The sequence below is a fragment of the Poecilia mexicana genome, unplaced genomic scaffold (assembly GCF_051168715.1).
Source record: "Poecilia mexicana isolate PSO_F unplaced genomic scaffold, ASM5116871v1 scaffold_3, whole genome shotgun sequence".
NCBI classification, from domain to species: Eukaryota; Metazoa; Chordata; class Actinopteri; order Cyprinodontiformes; family Poeciliidae; genus Poecilia; species Poecilia mexicana.
Window position 1 is genome coordinate 22,453,611 of NW_028263372.1, and position 16,778 is coordinate 22,470,388.

Below are 16,778 nucleotides of genomic sequence, written 5' to 3' on the forward strand. Positions count from 1 at the left end.
CATCTGGCTGTACTTCTTGGGTACTGGGCCACGATTCTCTCTCTCAGGTCAGTTGCTGTCTCGTTCAGCTTTGATAGTTCGTTCATTACTGGGGCTGCATACCCAGTCTCGGGGTGGGGAGTAGTTAACTCCCCCCTGACCTTACCTTTGGGCTCCTCCCTTATGCCGTAGCATTTGTGTTGTACCTGTCAATCTCAAGTTGTGATAGCAGTATATATATATATATATATATATATATATATATATATATATATATATATATATATATATATATATATATATATATATAGTTTCTCTGTTCAGTAGAAATGAGCCGATCTTCTCTCTGTGTTCCATTGCTTCCCCCTGAATGCTGGATCATTGTTTCTGGTCTTGATTACGCTCCCCGTCAGTGGGTAGGTTGTCGCCTCTGTTTTGAGAGGAACGTGAACGATGCCTTCTGTCATGTAATTATTTGTAGGTCTACATTTCTGTCGCCAAAAATGGCAGACAAATTGAGGAAGCAGAGAGCAGCGAAGCAGCAGAAGGCAGAGCTCGGGGTGAGGCAGAACTGGGTGTTGCACTAACGATTTAGCTTAATTATGATATCAATAATATCCAGCCCGTTTTGTCACATGCAACTCGCGGCTTGTAATCCTACAGATGCTTATACTGGATTTCTTAGACTCTGTAAAAAGTAATTCAAATCAAGGTTTGCCATAAGCGAACAGAACTAAATGCATGCATATTTCAGGTGATTTTTTTTTGTCTTATTTCTTTTCAGGACCCTTCAAATAATCAGCAAGACGAGAAACCCAAACAAAGGTGAGGTGTCATATATTTTGGGTCCATTGGCTTTGGCAACAGAGACAATATTCAGAAGTTTGTTTGTTTTTTCACTTTTGCAATGCTGTTATTCTAGCAAATCTTCCCATAACAAAAGTTAAGTCCATATTATTTAGTTTACATTTTTCCAGCAATGGTTTGGTAACATTAATGTAAAATTTAAGGTAAATTCAGGAAAATTGTGTATTTTTATTTCTGATCATACAATAAATACATCCCAAAATCTGTAAAATTCATTCTGGTGTTAGGCAGAAACCTGCAGTGTAGGGTACACTGACAGAATATTACTTTTATTTAGAGGTGTTATACCTTTTTGATATTATTGTTATTATTCTAAGCTCCTGGTCATTCTGAGAGAACTTTTTCAAAATAAATGGGATATTCTGCATACATGATCAAATATTACATATTTATGCATATGTATAGCATGTATAGCTTATATATAATGTATATCTTTGTGTAATTATTGTTAAGATTTAGTTTAAGATCCTTTCAGATCACAGCTCTGCACCAGGAACATCTGCATCAGACTCTGCTGAGCAACGTATTGCTCAGACTTAATGGGGGATTATGTGTTTCCTTTGCTCTGAATGCATCGCTGAGTCATGCTGCTTTTGCAGCAATCACCTCATCTCACTTATTTTGCAATTCCACTTTACACATTACAGTTTGTACTGGGGATATATCCTGAGGTGAATCAGGAGTAAAATGTATTTCTGGCTTCAAACTTTCATTGAAACCTCTCAATTGCTTTTGATGCGTAATGAACATCTGTAAATAATGTTCATTACGCATCACAAGCAATGTTCATTATTAAAAAAAAAACCATTTCTTCTAAAGAATCCAATAAAACTCATCTGCTTACAGACTCAGTTTCTCTCATTCCAACCTCTCCCACAGAATAGGTAAGACCAAAGAGCTGTCATGTGACGTCAGGGACCAGATAGTGGATCTGCACAAAGCTGGAATGGGCTACAGGGCCATCAGCAAAAAACTAGGTGTGAAGGTGCCAACTGTTGGTGCAATTATTAGAAAATGGAAGAAGTACAAAATGATCGCCAATCGTCCTCGATCTGGAGCTCCATGCAAGATCTTGCCTGAAGGGATGAGGATGATCATAAGGAAAGTGGTGGATCAGCCCACAACAACACGGGAGGAGCTTGTTAATGACCTGATGGCAGTTGGGACCACAGTCACCAAGCACACTGTTGGTAACACACTACGCCGTCTTGGCTATCAGTTTAAGAAAGGTATTTACCCTATTTTGTTTTGAGCTTAAATCTCAGGAACGAGTTAAGGTATATCTTTTGTGTGAAAACTGAAAGTTGTGCCTCTGTTTCATCTTATTTAGCAGACTCTCCCACGAGAGCGGACAGTCCGTTCAGCTCAACGTTTGGCGTGTTAGCTAGCAGTCCGGAGAATTCCCTCTCCTCCTTCTTCCCACCCAGTTCCCGCCACTGGATCTACGAAGAGAGCCCTGACAGGAAGGTGCTTGATGATGATGATGATGATGTGCACATAGTATGTGCACTCTTTCTCCTTTGAAAAATCATTAAAGGTGCATGTGAGAATTTCCTGAGTCATTCTGAACTGGCAGCTAATGAACCTCCTCTTTGTTTTCCTCCTCTCTACCCGTTGGTCACAGATGAGTAGTGACAGTGAGGAAGAAAGCGAGGAAAATATGAAAGATGTGAATCAAATGCCAAACATGGAGGAAGAGAAACATTAACCGTCAAGTAAAAGCCACAGCAGAAGCAGCATACAAGCTCGAGGTCAATGAAGATTCTACCTTGTTTTAGGTTTGGTGTTTTACACGCATCAGGTCATAATAGAAAAATGATCTGATCTTCACCAGCTTCTGAAATAATCTAACCTGAAGTGCACAAAAACAGATTCTGCAATGTTTTGTCTATTACACAAAGATGAAGAAAAATCAAAAGTGTTGTGTAAAAAACTCAGCACATCCTGTGATTTAATATAACCCAGTTATTTGTTCCGTATGACTTTATTAATCTCACATTTTTGTGGAGGAATGTTGGCTGACTTTACAATCTTGCTTCACTTCATTATCGATGTTCGATCACGGAGCATTTATTTAAGGTACCACCACAGTATTTCAATCTTATTGAGGTCTGGACTTTGAGCCATTGCAGGGGTTTGATTTTTCTCTGTTTCAGTAATAATGTTGTTGATTTGATGTTGTGTTAGGAATGTTTTGTTTCCAGGCCCACTGTGGCCGACCTCTTGGCAATCCATAGTTGTTTAACTTTTTTTTTTTTTTTTAATTGCACTGTCATGCACTTTAACAATTAATAAGCCAACTGAGGTCTGCAGAGTCTAAAATGAAGGTTTTATATTTCTTTTATGTTTCCTGTTTTTGAAATTTCCGCCTTAAATGTTTTCCACTGAAATTTTTTTTGTACAATATGTGACTTTAGATGATATGGAAATTGCCTTAATTTGGGAAATAGGCAAAAAATATACATATATTTTTATGATGTTAGAGTCATATCCACCTGCTGCTTATTTCCCTCTGAAATCCTGCGGCTTCCATTGGAAGGATTTACTTGCTTCTCTGCTTTGGCTTCAGTTTTGCTTAATGAAAAGTAGTGAAGCTAGTTTTAAATTGTTTTAGAATCCAAAACAACCAATTATTTTATTATGCCCTGGTGCACAAAACCCTAACATGAATGAGAATGAAGGAGTGATCAGCTGTTTCCGTTCCATCTTTTTCAGATTTCTTTGCGACAGATATCCTAATAAAATCTCACCTCGAGACGCCTTCACATATTTGACACTTAAAATGTCTAAAGGCCCAGATCAACATGTAACATTGTGTATTATTGTCTACTGCTATGTAAGCATTTAGCTCTCTGAACCATATCTTAATTTAGAACGTCTTTCGTGGTACTTTTTAAAAGAAAAAAATATACAAGTATCTGTCTCTTCATGTGTTATATGTTTCTATTTGCACTGTTAAGATAAAAAAAAATGCAAACCCTAATTGTCCCTGTAATAAATGTGTTATTATATCAAGTATAAACGTGTTTGTGTTGCTATTTTTAAAGACAAAGACACAAAAGAGGAGAGGAGTCAAAAAGTTTTTCATTTTAAAGGTAAAGAGGCTTTACTCAGTAGCATTCACTCTGTGTGGATGTGGGCATATCTGATACATCTAAGTTCACACTTGATACACAAACTGTTTGCAAACTGCAGTACTTTCCACACAGAGCAATTTGTCTGAAAACTCTGTGTGATAATACATCATCTTGGCACCAAGCCTCTTAGAAACAGATATATTTTTTAATCTGTATATTTTTACAGCTCTCTCGTTTTTATCATCAGCGTACAGCATCCTGCTGATTTGTTACACAGAGATAAAGTCAGATTTATTTGACTAAACTGGCTGGAAAAAGCAACAAGCACAGCTCCAGCAGTTCCTCCAGCAGCTGTGTCTTTAAGAGAGAAATCATTTAGAGTGAGAAGTACAGATCCATATAGCTGAGATAAATCTGCATGGAGCAACTTAATGGCCACCAGCTGTGGGTTTATGTCACCCTTTTGATTCTCATCAGTTAAAATATTGTCATTGAGAAAATGAAGATGGAGCTTAAAGAAGCTTGAAAAGTCTCAAATGAGGGTCCCGTCCCCCCCTGGAAGGCCGTTTTCGGACAGTTTTCCTGGTCACTGCTTCACATTACTGTTTTAAAGTAAGGATGAAGAGATTTGTTCACTGATGTCAGGACTTGGAGAGAACGAAGTTTGGCTCGGAGACCGCAGCGCCAAGGAGGAGCTCAAAAAAGTTGATTTTACATAATACTCCTCCTTTAATGCATAGGTAGAATTCATTAAAAAACTGTTTTGCTAAATTATCTATGAGGCCCACAACAACCGACTGCTCTGCCATGTCTCCTATAAGTTCAAAGAGCTGAACTACAACTGTGGTCAAAGGAAACTCTTGCACAACAGGCCTGCTGTTGACAAAAGATAAGTTCTGGGTACTGAAAGCAGTGCTGACTTAGTGGGACTGTGTGCAGGATTTTACAGGCGTAATGTGAGTAAAAACGTGATTCTTTTCATCAAACCATAAATTTAAGTTAAACGTAACAGTAAAAACTGCAGAACCATGTCACATTATTTATAAGTGAACATGAGCGAATTCAGGCTGCAGCAACTGAAGAGTCACATTGTGTCCGAAAGACGGGTAAGCAGAGATCATTTTATAAATATTTATCTCAATTTATAGTTACTGTTTAACATATATAAGAGATTATTATGAGCTTTGGGTGAGATTAAAAATACAGGAAAAAAATACAACTTTTGATTCAATATTTTTATTAAATTAATGTAAAATCTGTGCTATTTAAACTGTCCTCTGGTTTAAAGTCCTAGGCCAATATTAAAATGTAACTGAAGTTGAAAGTTGCAGATCTTGTGATCTTCTAAAGAAATTATTTTTGTATCTGAAGTGTCTTTGTTGTTCAGATCAAGTGTGTCAAATTTTAGAAGCCAACAGACAACCTTTAATGTTCAGTGTAAAGAAAGAAACTAAGTCTAGAGATTATTTCAAAGTTAAAGTTTGGTTTTGCATTTATCACGTTTCTCCAGTCTCTTAATTTCCCCCAGTTAATATGTGAAGAAAGACAATTTGATTACAGTTTTCATCTCTTTTGAGCAATTGGACTACAAAAGAATTGACTGAATGATGCTTAGAATTTGTTTAAACATTACATCTGCATGAAGTCTTAATTTATGTTGCTGTAGATCACAACTATGTCCGGCTCACCCAGTCCTCTGACCACCCACGTGCTGAACACAGCACTGGGGGTCCCAGGATCAAACATGACCATCAGACTTTACCAACAAGACCGTTCAGCCAATGTCTGGCATCTGCTAACCGCTGGGTAATACCATTCATACAGATCTACTAGGAGTCATATCCATTCACACATCTAAAGGCTTATTGTTCCTCAACAGGACAACTAACAGTGATGGGCGATGTCCAGGACTGATCACACAGCAGCAGTTTGTGCCTGCTGTCTACAAGTTGCACTTCGAGACTGGTCAGTACTGGGCCAGTCTGGGACAGAACTCCTTTTATCCCTATGTGGAGGTGAGAAACTGCCAGTTCAATGACAACTCCTATGAACACGTGAACATTTGTAACCTCACTGACAGAGCCGTACATAAGTGGCTTTTCTCTGCTTTTTCCACCCAGATTGTTTTCACTATAACTGATCCAGGCCAGAGGTATCATGTGCCGCTGCTTGTGAGTCGTTTCTCCTTCAGCACATACAGGGGGAGCTAGAGAGCATCTGTCGTTAACCTCTTCCATCAACTTATCACTATCTGACTGAAAAAAAAAAGCATTGGCAACTCCACTAATGACGCTCTTGGCAGCACTAATGGCGAAAGATGTATTTGTTTATTTTCCTTGAAGAAATTAGCACTACAACATTAAAATAAATGGTTATATGTACTACCACAAAACTATGCTGTAGTCTTACTGGTGCAAACAGTATGAGTTCTGTTAATGTTAAACTTTGGCATTTATTCTACTGTTTTTATAATTAGCTTGCAATAAAGTGAATATTAAAAGTGTTAATTAATCACAATGAATAATGTCACATTATATAAATTATGCCCAATGTATATAATTATCTGTATAAATTATGCATAATTTATACAATGTAACATATAGTAACATGTTTACTTTAATAGATTTCTTCACAATGAAAATGCCTTGTTGTCAATTTTTCTTTAGTGTTGTGCATTTAAAAAAATAAAACAAACGTTGTTTTTTTTCAGCATTTAAAGTCACACTGCAAGCATTGTATTTTTGTCATTAACCCTTTTAATTTTCTGCAAATAAATTCTTGTAAAAATAGTATTTTTTATTTGGATCTGGACCGTTATCAATTATAGTTATACAGAATAAAACAACTCCTTTTTTATATTTGATATTAATTCAGGAGTTAACACACAATAAAAAAGATACGTTTTTTTAAATCACTTTCTAAAATTAAATGAAATCAAACTTCTCGTTTTAGGTCAGTCAGAATTACCAAAATTATTTCTATTTGCTAAATGCCACAATAATGAAGTAAATAATATTAATTGATTAAACACACACACACACACACACACACCCAAATACAAAGACAGGATCAGTCCTCACCTGGAAACTCATATTCCTCCATGTAAGTCTCATTTATTTATGAAACATTTAGCTGAGGTGAGTTTCACATAGAAAACTCGGTTCAGCAGCTTCATTGATCCCCCATCTGTGTTCCATTACTTTCGCCTGAGGGCATGATCTGTGTGATCTGCTCTCGACTATCTGGGGCTGTGCTAAGGTAGGGCCTTGTCTCTGATTCGAGAGAAGTGTGTATTTCGGGAACAGTATCTTACCTTGTTTTATATCTGAAGGAAAACGTTACCGTGAATATCAATGGCAGACGAAGAATTAGAGGCGATAAGGCGGCAGAGGATGGCGGAACTGCAGGCGAAGCAAGGGGTAAGGACTGAACAGGAGCTGGAAACGTGTTGGAGGCCGCCTTATAAGGAGATGCTGGATTCAGTCAGTTTACTGCTAACAATGTGGCTATCCTAAACACTGAAAACCATCTGATTACAGGGTAGTTTTCCCAAGTACCAGATTACGCAAAGAAATTAAGCGAAATCCGAGCAAAGTGTAAAACTTTCCTCCCGTGGTCGGGTTGATCAGATGCATAGCAACATGTCAGTGTTAGCTTTGTGTTGTTGTGTCAGCGCACACCCCCTGAAATCTGAAACTCTGCTAAAACTGGTCGACTTGTAAAAATAGTGTTTTTTGTCGTTTAATAATACAACCGTTAAGTGTTGGATTAAAGTTGGTAAAGTATTTTGATATTCATTATTCAATTGGAAGCTCTTAATAAATGTTTAAATTTACAAGCCAGACTTTTTTTTTGTGTAATCAATTAACAAAATATATATAGAATATTATGTTTGTTTGTCCTGTTTGGTTAGCTATCCAGTTGGAAATCATTACTTAATCAGGATAAAATTGACCAAATTTAACTTTGATACATACGTCAAATAAGGCAACTGATCAGTTATTTTTATAAATGTAAACACTTAGTGGATTTTAGGAAAATTTGGCAACAGTAAAACTCACTGAAAAGTACAGACGCAGACATTAGTTTCTACATCTAAAACTCGAGTTTTGTTTAATTTATTTGTTATATGTAAAATTAATAATTACTTCAAACATGTTGTATGTTGTTAGAAATTTGAGCTCTTTGCAGTTTATAATTCCCTTCTGAAGTGGTATTTTATTAACTGAGTTACTTATTGCGCAAACATTACTGTTTTTTGTGGACTGAGCTAGCGCTGTATCAAATAGCATAGGTCAATTACCCAAAAATGTATTTAAGCCTTAACTGCATGGCAATGTCTATGTGATAATGTTTTATTTAAATGTATAAAAAAAAACCTACAGTAGTTTCACAGAGTTGTTTTTACATATGAAATAAATGTTTATCAAATTAAGTTGCAACTAGTTATGGATCTCTTTGAAGGAAACAAGGAATAAGTAAATGTAATTGGTGCATCTATATTAACACAATACAGTTCAAAGCTAAACCTCATCTATTTAGAGAGGCCTTTGAATAATAATATCTATAACATTGAATAATGATGCGTATTTGATAATGATTAATTTCGATTATTTGACTAAATGCCATCATTGTTCAAATGTACTGTACAAACAAACTTTGATCTGACAATACAATGTATCTGAGGGCCATTGACGTGTGGGTTGCAGGATGATTTATTATCTTATTTTCACAAATGTATTCCAACCAAGAGCAGAAATCCTAAAGTAATGCATTTAAGTAGAACTGCAAACATTTAGGCAGTGTTCTGTAATTTTAGTGCAGATTTAATAGAGTAAAGCTGTGCTGTCTGTTTTCAGGATGCTTCAAATAATCAGCATGGTGAAGAAGCTAAACAAAGGTAAGGTTCCTGGGATATTTAAAATCATGAAGCTGAAGTGATGAAGTATTTTTTCATTTAGTTGTACTCATCCTTCCTCTCATACAAGACAGTTGTTGGAGCAGTTCAGTACACACTAGACACTCAAATGATGTTAGTTATGTCTCCAATTAATAGTGATAACACACCATTTTATACCATCATTATAATTTGTCCCTTAAAATTTGAACAATCCGGTTAGTTTACTGAACCATTTTTCCTCTTGCTGATGATTAAACAAAACAACTTCAAGAACATGAGTGTTATTTATTGCACTTCAGAATCACCAAGGTGACAGGCATAAGCTAATCATTGTTTATAATAACCTTATTGTACTTTGATTATGCACGGTGCAGATCCTTGCTGTGTTATTTGTCAACCATCTTCTTAAACATCAGGTTTCTTGATTTATATAAATCCTGTAAATATTCAGCCATGAATGTAATATTTGTTGTTGCAGCTGTGTGTCTGTGCAGGTGTTCTAGTGTATTTTTGCTTAAAATGATTTTCTTTTTTTAACTGAGTTCAGCTGAACCAATGTGGAAATGTCATTTTTGTTTATTCACAGAGAAACTGAAATGAGGAACTCGATATTGGCTCAAGTCCTGGATCAGTCTGCTCGAGCAAGATGTAAGGGCACACTCAAATTTCGATTTTACTAAATTGCATACTTTGCATGCCATTACACACATTTTTATTATTATTATTATTGTTTTTCCCAGTAAGCAATCTTGCATTGGTGAAGCCGGAGAAGGCAAATGCGGTTGAGAACTATCTGATTCAGATGGCTCGATTTGGAAAGCTAGGAGGAAAGGTAAGACAATAAAAAAAATAAATTAAAAAAAAAAAAAAGCTTTTTGTCATGTCTATGGCAGAGTAACGAGCAAACTTCTCTCTTTTCAGATTTCTGAGTCCGGCTTAATAGAGATCCTAGAAAAAGTCAGTCAGCAAACGGAGAAAAAGACCACAGTTACAGTAAGTTCCCCTGAAATGTCTTAAAACCATCGATTCAGTTTCTGTCCATCTCACCTCGCCCTGCGCTTTGTGCCTGACTTGCAGTTCAACAGACGGAGGGTGATGGACTCAGACGACGAGGACGATTACTGAGTTCAGACAGAAGCGTTGGAATGAGGCAAAAAAAAAATTCCAGGAGGTGAAATGCATTGCTGGGATTCCGCGAGGATCTCTCACTTGTGTGTTCTCATCAAATTCCTGGGATGCCACACTACCTTCTGTGTCCTTGGAATGGAGACAACAAAACAGAAGAACAAGGATGTTAGGTTAATATTCTCCTGCGCGGAGGGGGATTTAAAGGAAGCACACAGTGTTCACAGAGGTTTTTGCAGGCTTGTACAGGTTGTGTTGTACCCATGATAGCCATGATAGCACTGTCTGAATCCTCTTCACAACAGTTCTGTTGTTTTTATTTCCCTCCTTATGGTTAAACTCTGTTTTGCAAACATAGGATGCAAGACATTTATTTTATCTGAACTGTTCTGCAATCAATCTTTTTTCTTTATTATTCATAGCCAACATCCTGCTAGGTTTGAACATTTCTCTTACATTGTTTCTTGTTGCTGACTTGTACTTCTAAAGTTTTCATTAAAAATAATAATTACAAAAGCCTTACACATTAAAACTTTTTTTTTTCATCTTCAAGTATAACATGATTCATTTAAGAATTTATGCAAATGAATCTGTTTCATTTAATTACACAGGAAGTTGGAACCATGATATTTCCAAGTTTTGGTTTAATTTCCAAAGCCAGAGTTTAACAGATTGCCAATTTATCCAAAAACTGTTGAAAATAAAAAAACGTGAACAAATGTCTGTCTTTATCTCATTGTAATTTACTAGATTTAAAAGATTTGTTTTCCTGTATGTTGCAATCGCCTCATCTAGGTTGTGCACACCTCCTTTATTGCAATTGTGTAGGATGATGCTTGGCTTCCTGTCCTTACGGTTGATCAGCATCTTCTAAGCATAGTTGGTTTTGGCATCACAGGTTGCACATGACTTGATCCCATATTTTACTAGCCTTTAATGCAGAAGAGCAGTGTTACATCTTCATGACATTTTGTTTCGTCATTGTGTCATATTTGTATAATGCTGAGGGCCATGTTATTTTTTATTTTTTGACAGAAAAGACTCTCCTTCAGCTTGAGGCATTTCTTCTTGTGTGGTTAAATCAGCATCTTCCAATGAGTTGGATTCCTCGCAATCTTTTTTTGATACCTCTTGCGAATCAGTTGTGTTGCTAGTCATTTGGAAAAAAAAAAAAAAAAAACAGTTTCCAGAACTTGTTCAGCAGTGAAATGCGAATTCATGGGTGCAGCAGATAGGATTCGGGGTACTGTAATCTGTATCACCTTTATCCACCTTAGTCCTGGCAGAATGAGACCATTATGGGTCCTACTTCCGGTAGACGCCGGAAATAGCAGAAAAGCACTGGCTTTCATTGGACACGTGCTAATTTACGCTTATGGTAGAAGTTACATTTCTATTTTGCGAACTAATATTGTTTAATATTAAACTAAATGGTTACCGGATGCTGAATTACAAGTTATCACAGATGCAGTTAATACAAAGTTGACAAATAAATGAAATATTTGTAAATTATCTAAAAAAAATACATAGCAAAAATATAGAAAAAAAGTAGTTTGTATTTAACTACTTTTTTTCAGTAGTTAACAAAAAAGTCTTTTTGTTATTTTGTTTGCTAATTTTGACGATTAGGGCTAACAGCTGCTTATCCCCTCAAATTCTGTTTTCAGAAAAGAAAAATAAAGCCAATAAAATACTTTATATCATGGTCTTTTGAATTTCACTTTTGAATTGAATCACTAAAATATATTAACTTGTTGGTGATATTTCAATTTATCAAGCTGCAACATGTATGTTGCTTTTTGAAAACTTATTAGTTTGCTACAATAAAACATGTCCCTGAGTAGGTGTGTGTCCTTGCTCCACTTCTGCATGACTGTGGTCAGATGGTTGCTCATTGGCCACTTGGACTTTTACGTCAATAAAGGTCCATCTGATTGGTGGAGAGTAAAGCCACATGTTTATGATCAACCAATCAGAAGAGCTTGCTAGGAAAAGGAGCTACAGTGTGCTTGGATTAGCAATAGAGATCATGCTAAACACACGAAACTCTTCGAACCAAGGAGGTTAAGTTTGCAGGTAGCCCCAAAATCGGCTTACAGACAGAACTATGCCTGAAGACAGCATGGACAAACCGAGTATAGTTACGTGCACCGCTCCTGTGAATATAGCTGTCATTAAATACTGTGAGTATCACCTGGACTTGTTTGATTTATCCTCAATTGCTTTGGTTGTAGTCGTGAAACAGCTTAAACATCCATAACATTACATTATCTTTCTATGGTGGTTTAAAAACTCCATATTTGTGACCATTTGAGTGAAAATCATCCTTTAAAGTCTTTAATGTTGCATTAATGTACTGTGCTTTTATAACTCGTCTTCTACTAAATTGACTACCTTATATTGCAGGGGGGAAGAGGGATGAAGATTTAATTTTACCCATCAATTCATCTTTGAGCGTCACTTTGCATCAAGATCAGGTTGGGAAAATTGCTTCTGATTGCAGCTAATGAATAACAAGAGTTAGGCGTTCTTGCTATTTTTAACACTTTATACTTTAGTAAGTATTAATAAGCAGCATTATAGGCTTGTTAGTTGTTTCTTCATTTGGAGTTTCTTCTTTCTAAACCTGGCTGCCTGAAAAACACAGGCGTAAAAAAAAAAAAAAACTCAGCAGGATAGTTTTTTATGTGTTAAGATTTTTGTATATGAAACATATTTACAATGAAAATGTAGCAGCAACATTAGTATTACAGAATGAGCAATATATCTTAAAACAAACAAGAGTAGTAACAACTGATTACAAAAGTATTTGTATCGTTTAATATTCATTTAGTTTCACGTTGCGTGAAAAACAATGGGACCATGCCAGCTTTCTTCAAGAAATAATGATGTAAGATTATCTAACCATCCCATTTCCCGTTTGGATGCCTGTAGTTTTTCATGCTTTTGAACTACACCCTTCAGTGTTAAAATGTGTGACTGACTTGGTCTACTGCTTTATAGACCTTTCTTTGTACATTTTTGAAGGTCATATCAAACTTAGAGAAAAAAAAAACAACTTTGCCTTTCTTTTGGACATTGAGTTGTGTAAATTGGAGTACATGATGATAATTTATGGTATCAGTAATTAAATGCTGCTTGGTATAAACCTGTCTTGCATTATTTCCTTTGCTCAGTTGAAAACGACAACAACCGTTGCAATCAGCCGATCCTTTCAGGAGGACAGACTGTGGCTCAATGGCAAAGAGGAGGACATTACCCATCAAAGACTGCAGTCCTGCCTGAGGGAAAGTAAGTCATGTCTGTTTAGGATTTCCTCTTGAAGTCTACAGAGTACAGAAATGGTATTCTAGTAAATCAGAGGCTATTATCCATTCTTTTTTTGTTCTTCTATTTAGTCAGACGATTAGCGAGGAAGAGACGTAATGATGGAGACGCTCGTTCGGAGGATTCGGTGGGATTGTCTCATAAAGTCCACATTTGCTCTGTTAACAACTTCCCCACTGCTGCTGGACTCGCCTCTTCAGCAGCTGGATTTGCTTGTCTTGGTGAGCTTGTGTATTTTTTAGTATCCACTGTTATAGTGCTTGAAAAAAGTGACTATTTAATATGCAAATTTAATTGAGTAGATTTTTATTTATTTTTTTTTACCAGTCTTTTTTGTTCTGTGCATTTTGTGTTGCAGTTTATACTCTGGCTCAGGCATTCGGTGTGGAAGGAGAGCTGTCTGGGATTGCTCGTCAGGGCTCAGGCAGTGCCTGCAGAAGCATGTATGGCGGCTTTGTCCAGTGGATCATGGGAAGCAAAGAGGATGGGAAAGACAGTGTAGCCCAGCAGGTGGAGCCAGAGAGCCACTGGCCTGAGCTCAGGATTCTTGTTCTAGTGGTAGGTCTGACTGAGAACTAAACTGTCACAACAGGGAATAAAAATGTTATTGTGAATTGTAGTTGCCATTTATACATCTACAAATAAAATGGTTATTAGTTTAGTTGTTCACAGTTGCTTAAAAATATTGAAATATGTATTTTTATATTCTGTATAAAAAGATACAGAATCATTTTTTCTTCTGAATTGGGCTTTACTTTTTCTGTTCTCAGGTCAGTTATGGAATACCAAAATTAGTTCTGTTTGATAAATGCCATAATTATGGGGATAATACAATATACATTTTTATAGTTCTGTTTTCTTAAAGGTCTTTTACAAATCTACATTTAATATTTGGTAGGATTGTGTTTTATCCTGTCTCCGTTTGATCAACTTCTCACAATATCTAGCTGTACCTCTGTCCCATTCCTCCACTCAGAGCTGGTTTAACTGAGTGAGGTTTGGAAGACCTGCTTGTACCCAAGCCTCAACTTCCTGGCCGATATCTTGAGATGTTGCTTCAGTGCTTGTGTGGTTATTATGGTCAAACACTTTAGTTTCGTCAGACCAGAAAACATAAACCCAAAAATCTCACTGTGTCCCTGTGTACATTTGCAAAGTGTAATCTGTTTTTTTGTGTGTTTCTTGTGGAGTAATGGCTTCTTCCTCGCTGAGTAACCTCACACTTTTTTTTTTCTTTCTTTCTTTCTTTCTTTTTAGGTTAGTTCTGAACGGAAACCAATAGGGAGCACCTCTGGGATGCAAACCAGTGTACAAACAAGTTTACTGTTACAGGTGCTTTATTTGAGTCCTACACTGTGTTTTTAATTGGAGCGGTTGAAACACTGAACGTGATTTGTGTGTTTGTGCGTAGCACCGAGCAGAGGCTGTCGTCCCACGTCGGATGGTAGATATGATCGAAGCCGTGCGAAGGAAGGATTTTCCTGCATTTGCAGAGCTGACCATGAAGGACAGCAACCAGTTTCATGCCACCTGCCTTGACACGCACCCACCTATCTTCTACCTCAACAGTGTCTCCCAGCAGATCATTCACTTGGTGCATCGGTATAACAAATACTGTGGGGAGACCAGGGTGAGCAACTGGAGAATCTTTTTTCCTAAACAACCAATATGACTAGATTATTCAGTTTTAAAAAACTTGGCACAATTTTCGTTATCTTTGTCTATTTTTTTTTTAACACAAATTTGCCTAATTTGTTGCAGCTGAACTTGTCAGGTTGTGTAATGAAGATGTGAAACCTGTAGGTTGTTTTTGAAATGAGGAACAGGAAAGAGCATCTCTCAAGCTGCTCGTCACACCCTGTCTGCTCTCTCGTAGGTGGCCTACAGTTTTGATGCTGGTCCCAACGCTGTGATCTTCACTCTGCAGCAGTTTGTTCCAGAGTTTGTGCAGCTGGTTCAGCACTTCTTCCCCCCAGACAGAAACGGAGAAGAGTACGTTAACAGACAGCACAGATAAATGTAGTTTTTTAAGAGTAATTTCATTCATTTCTCAGTCATTTTATCAGTTTTTTAAATTAGTTTTGAACATTTTCAGAACAATCCCTTTAAGCTTCCCTTTGAAGACATTTTCACATTTGTTTTTGCAGCGGTGCCAAAAAAAGATCTTGCGTTGTTTATGTGAATTTAGCAAATCAGAAGTCAAGCTACAATAAGTCACAATGACCCACATTTGGCAACCATTTTAAATATGTTCTGATGTTGTCTATGTTACCAGCTACCAATCGGAAACAGTTTTTCAATATAGATAATAGTTTAATTTGTAAGATTTCTGCTGGTTCTTTCTTTCAAATTAAAGAACACAAAAAAGAAAGCTGCCTGATCACTTCTACAGGCAAAAACAATGACAGAATAATAAACTGGTGCCACCTACATCTGACCTGTTGAAGCACATGTTTACCCAGTAGGGTGTGTTTGCTTTTAGTTACCTGGATTATGTCACTAAGCGTTTGCTACTTATCTTTAGTTTTATTAAAGGTCTTCCTGTTAAGGGTGCTGCTCTTTCCATGGAGCTGAAGCAGAATATTGGCCTAGAACCCGTTCCAAAGGGAATCAACTACATAATTAGCACAAAGGTTTGAAGAAACATAATTAAAAATATAATTTTCAACAAATATGCACACACAAGTTTAGTCTTTTTGTTTTTAATGATGTGTGATATCTTTTAGGCTGGACCAGGCCCTCGTGTTGTTGACAATCCTTCTCAGCACCTCCTCTCAGCAGAAGGTTTACCAAAGAAGACGGTCTGAGAGGCCTCTTTCACCAAGAAGCTAATTCTGCTCAGTGGCAATAAATCTTTCTCGGCAGATCTGAAATTTACAAGATGAAGCATTTTATTTTTATTTTTGTATAAAAAAAAAGAATATGTTTTTGTAAGATTTTTGCCACACAATAAGTCCCTTTAGCTGATAGTCTTTAAAAATGCCTCAGAAATATTTTTTTGAATATGCTGTTAGCTAGAAAGTCACATTGTAAATAAATGTGTACTCTGGTACCAAGTTCATACTTTGTTTTTATTTTTAATGTATGCATCTAGTCAAGGGTTAATTCTTCTGGATCTTTTGAAATTTTATGTATTTTTCATAAATATTTTTATTTTCATTAACTTCAGCGATGTTGATGCAAATAATAACTTGGCAAATAACTTGGCCAAGTTCTGTATTTACTCTTTTTTTCCCCCCCAAAACATAATTTAAATGCCATTTAATCTAAATTGAGCTATCGGTGTACTTTTTAACGTTTTTTGTTTCAATTGGATTTTGATACTTTCTGTTTGATTTTCCATTCCCAGGTGTTGAAATACCTTTAAATGTTATGTTTTATTGTCCACACGGTGAAGAGTTGTTCATATTTCATGCAAATATAGCAGTTTGGATTATATTCCTTTTTTTGCTTTTGAAAGATAAAATTGAATTGATGAAAAGTACATTTAAGGGTTTCAATAT

General features: G+C 36.4%; 4 protein-coding genes across 6 annotated transcripts; all 4 read left to right on the forward strand.

Annotated features, from left to right (window-relative positions):
* The first annotated feature begins 386 nt into the window (after positions 1-386).
* Positions 387-3,509, forward strand: LOC106924100 (uncharacterized). 2 transcript variants are annotated; one of them, XM_014997628.2, is made up of 5 exons: positions 387-539; positions 764-804; positions 1,726-2,075; positions 2,177-2,346; positions 2,471-3,509. In XM_014997628.2, exons 1-5 carry the CDS (start codon positions 483-485, stop codon positions 2,552-2,554), a joined length of 702 nt encoding a protein of 233 aa, XP_014853114.2. In that variant the 5' UTR covers positions 387-482; the 3' UTR covers positions 2,555-3,509. The 2 variants fall into 2 exon arrangements, with proteins under 2 accessions (XP_014853114.2, XP_087860456.1); XM_088004330.1 differs by having other exon boundaries at positions 2,177-2,313.
* Positions 3,510-4,828: 1,319 nt separating this feature from the next.
* LOC106924101 (5-hydroxyisourate hydrolase-like) lies at positions 4,829-6,715 on the forward strand. The gene is made up of 4 exons (XM_014997631.2): positions 4,829-5,029; positions 5,590-5,729; positions 5,803-5,938; positions 6,044-6,715. The coding sequence occupies exons 1-4, from the start codon at positions 4,976-4,978 to the stop codon at positions 6,131-6,133; spliced, it is 420 nt and encodes a 139-aa protein (XP_014853117.1). The 5' UTR covers positions 4,829-4,975; the 3' UTR covers positions 6,134-6,715.
* A 356-nt stretch (positions 6,716-7,071) lies between these two features.
* pdcd5 (programmed cell death 5) lies at positions 7,072-10,667 on the forward strand. Of its 2 annotated transcripts, XM_014997626.2 has the most exons (7): positions 7,072-7,181; positions 7,255-7,342; positions 8,783-8,823; positions 9,410-9,471; positions 9,564-9,655; positions 9,745-9,816; positions 9,901-10,667. In XM_014997626.2, exons 2-7 carry the CDS (start codon positions 7,277-7,279, stop codon positions 9,946-9,948), a joined length of 381 nt encoding a protein of 126 aa, XP_014853112.1. In that variant the 5' UTR covers positions 7,072-7,181; positions 7,255-7,276; the 3' UTR covers positions 9,949-10,667. The 2 variants fall into 2 exon arrangements, with proteins under 2 accessions (XP_014853112.1, XP_014853111.1); XM_014997625.2 differs by having other exon boundaries at positions 7,158-7,342.
* Positions 10,668-11,898: 1,231 nt separating this feature from the next.
* On the forward strand, positions 11,899-16,327 carry mvda (mevalonate (diphospho) decarboxylase a). The gene is made up of 10 exons (XM_014997623.2): positions 11,899-12,131; positions 12,355-12,425; positions 13,125-13,239; positions 13,347-13,496; positions 13,634-13,833; positions 14,533-14,607; positions 14,687-14,905; positions 15,152-15,267; positions 15,800-15,908; positions 16,002-16,327. Exons 1-10 carry the CDS (start codon positions 12,056-12,058, stop codon positions 16,080-16,082), a joined length of 1,212 nt encoding a protein of 403 aa, XP_014853109.2. The 5' UTR covers positions 11,899-12,055; the 3' UTR covers positions 16,083-16,327.
* Positions 16,328-16,778: the final 451 nt, after the last annotated feature.

Excerpts from the sequence above, each read along its gene's own strand:
- LOC106924101 (XM_014997631.2), top strand. The coding sequence starts at position 4,976 with ATGAGCGAATTCAGGCTGCAGCAACTGAAGAGTCACATTGTGTCCGAA. Across the intron at positions 5,030-5,589 it reads ACATTGTGTCCGAAAGACGG|ATCACAACTATGTCCGGCTC; the intron begins GTAAGCAGAGAT and ends ATGTTGCTGTAG. Across the intron at positions 5,730-5,802 it reads TGGCATCTGCTAACCGCTGG|GACAACTAACAGTGATGGGC; the intron begins GTAATACCATTC and ends GTTCCTCAACAG.
- mvda (XM_014997623.2), top strand. The coding sequence starts at position 12,056 with ATGCCTGAAGACAGCATGGACAAACCGAGTATAGTTACGTGCACCGCT. Across the intron at positions 13,240-13,346 it reads GCAGTCCTGCCTGAGGGAAA|TCAGACGATTAGCGAGGAAG; the intron begins GTAAGTCATGTC and ends TCTTCTATTTAG. Across the intron at positions 14,906-15,151 it reads AATACTGTGGGGAGACCAGG|GTGGCCTACAGTTTTGATGC; the intron begins GTGAGCAACTGG and ends GCTCTCTCGTAG.
- LOC106924100 (XM_014997628.2), top strand. The coding sequence starts at position 483 with ATGGCAGACAAATTGAGGAAGCAGAGAGCAGCGAAGCAGCAGAAGGCA. Across the intron at positions 805-1,725 it reads GACGAGAAACCCAAACAAAG|AATAGGTAAGACCAAAGAGC; the intron begins GTGAGGTGTCAT and ends CCTCTCCCACAG. Across the intron at positions 2,076-2,176 it reads TGGCTATCAGTTTAAGAAAG|CAGACTCTCCCACGAGAGCG; the intron begins GTATTTACCCTA and ends CATCTTATTTAG.
- pdcd5 (XM_014997626.2), top strand. The coding sequence starts at position 7,277 with ATGGCAGACGAAGAATTAGAGGCGATAAGGCGGCAGAGGATGGCGGAA. Across the intron at positions 8,824-9,409 it reads GGTGAAGAAGCTAAACAAAG|AGAAACTGAAATGAGGAACT; the intron begins GTAAGGTTCCTG and ends GTTTATTCACAG. Across the intron at positions 9,656-9,744 it reads TTGGAAAGCTAGGAGGAAAG|ATTTCTGAGTCCGGCTTAAT; the intron begins GTAAGACAATAA and ends CTCTCTTTTCAG.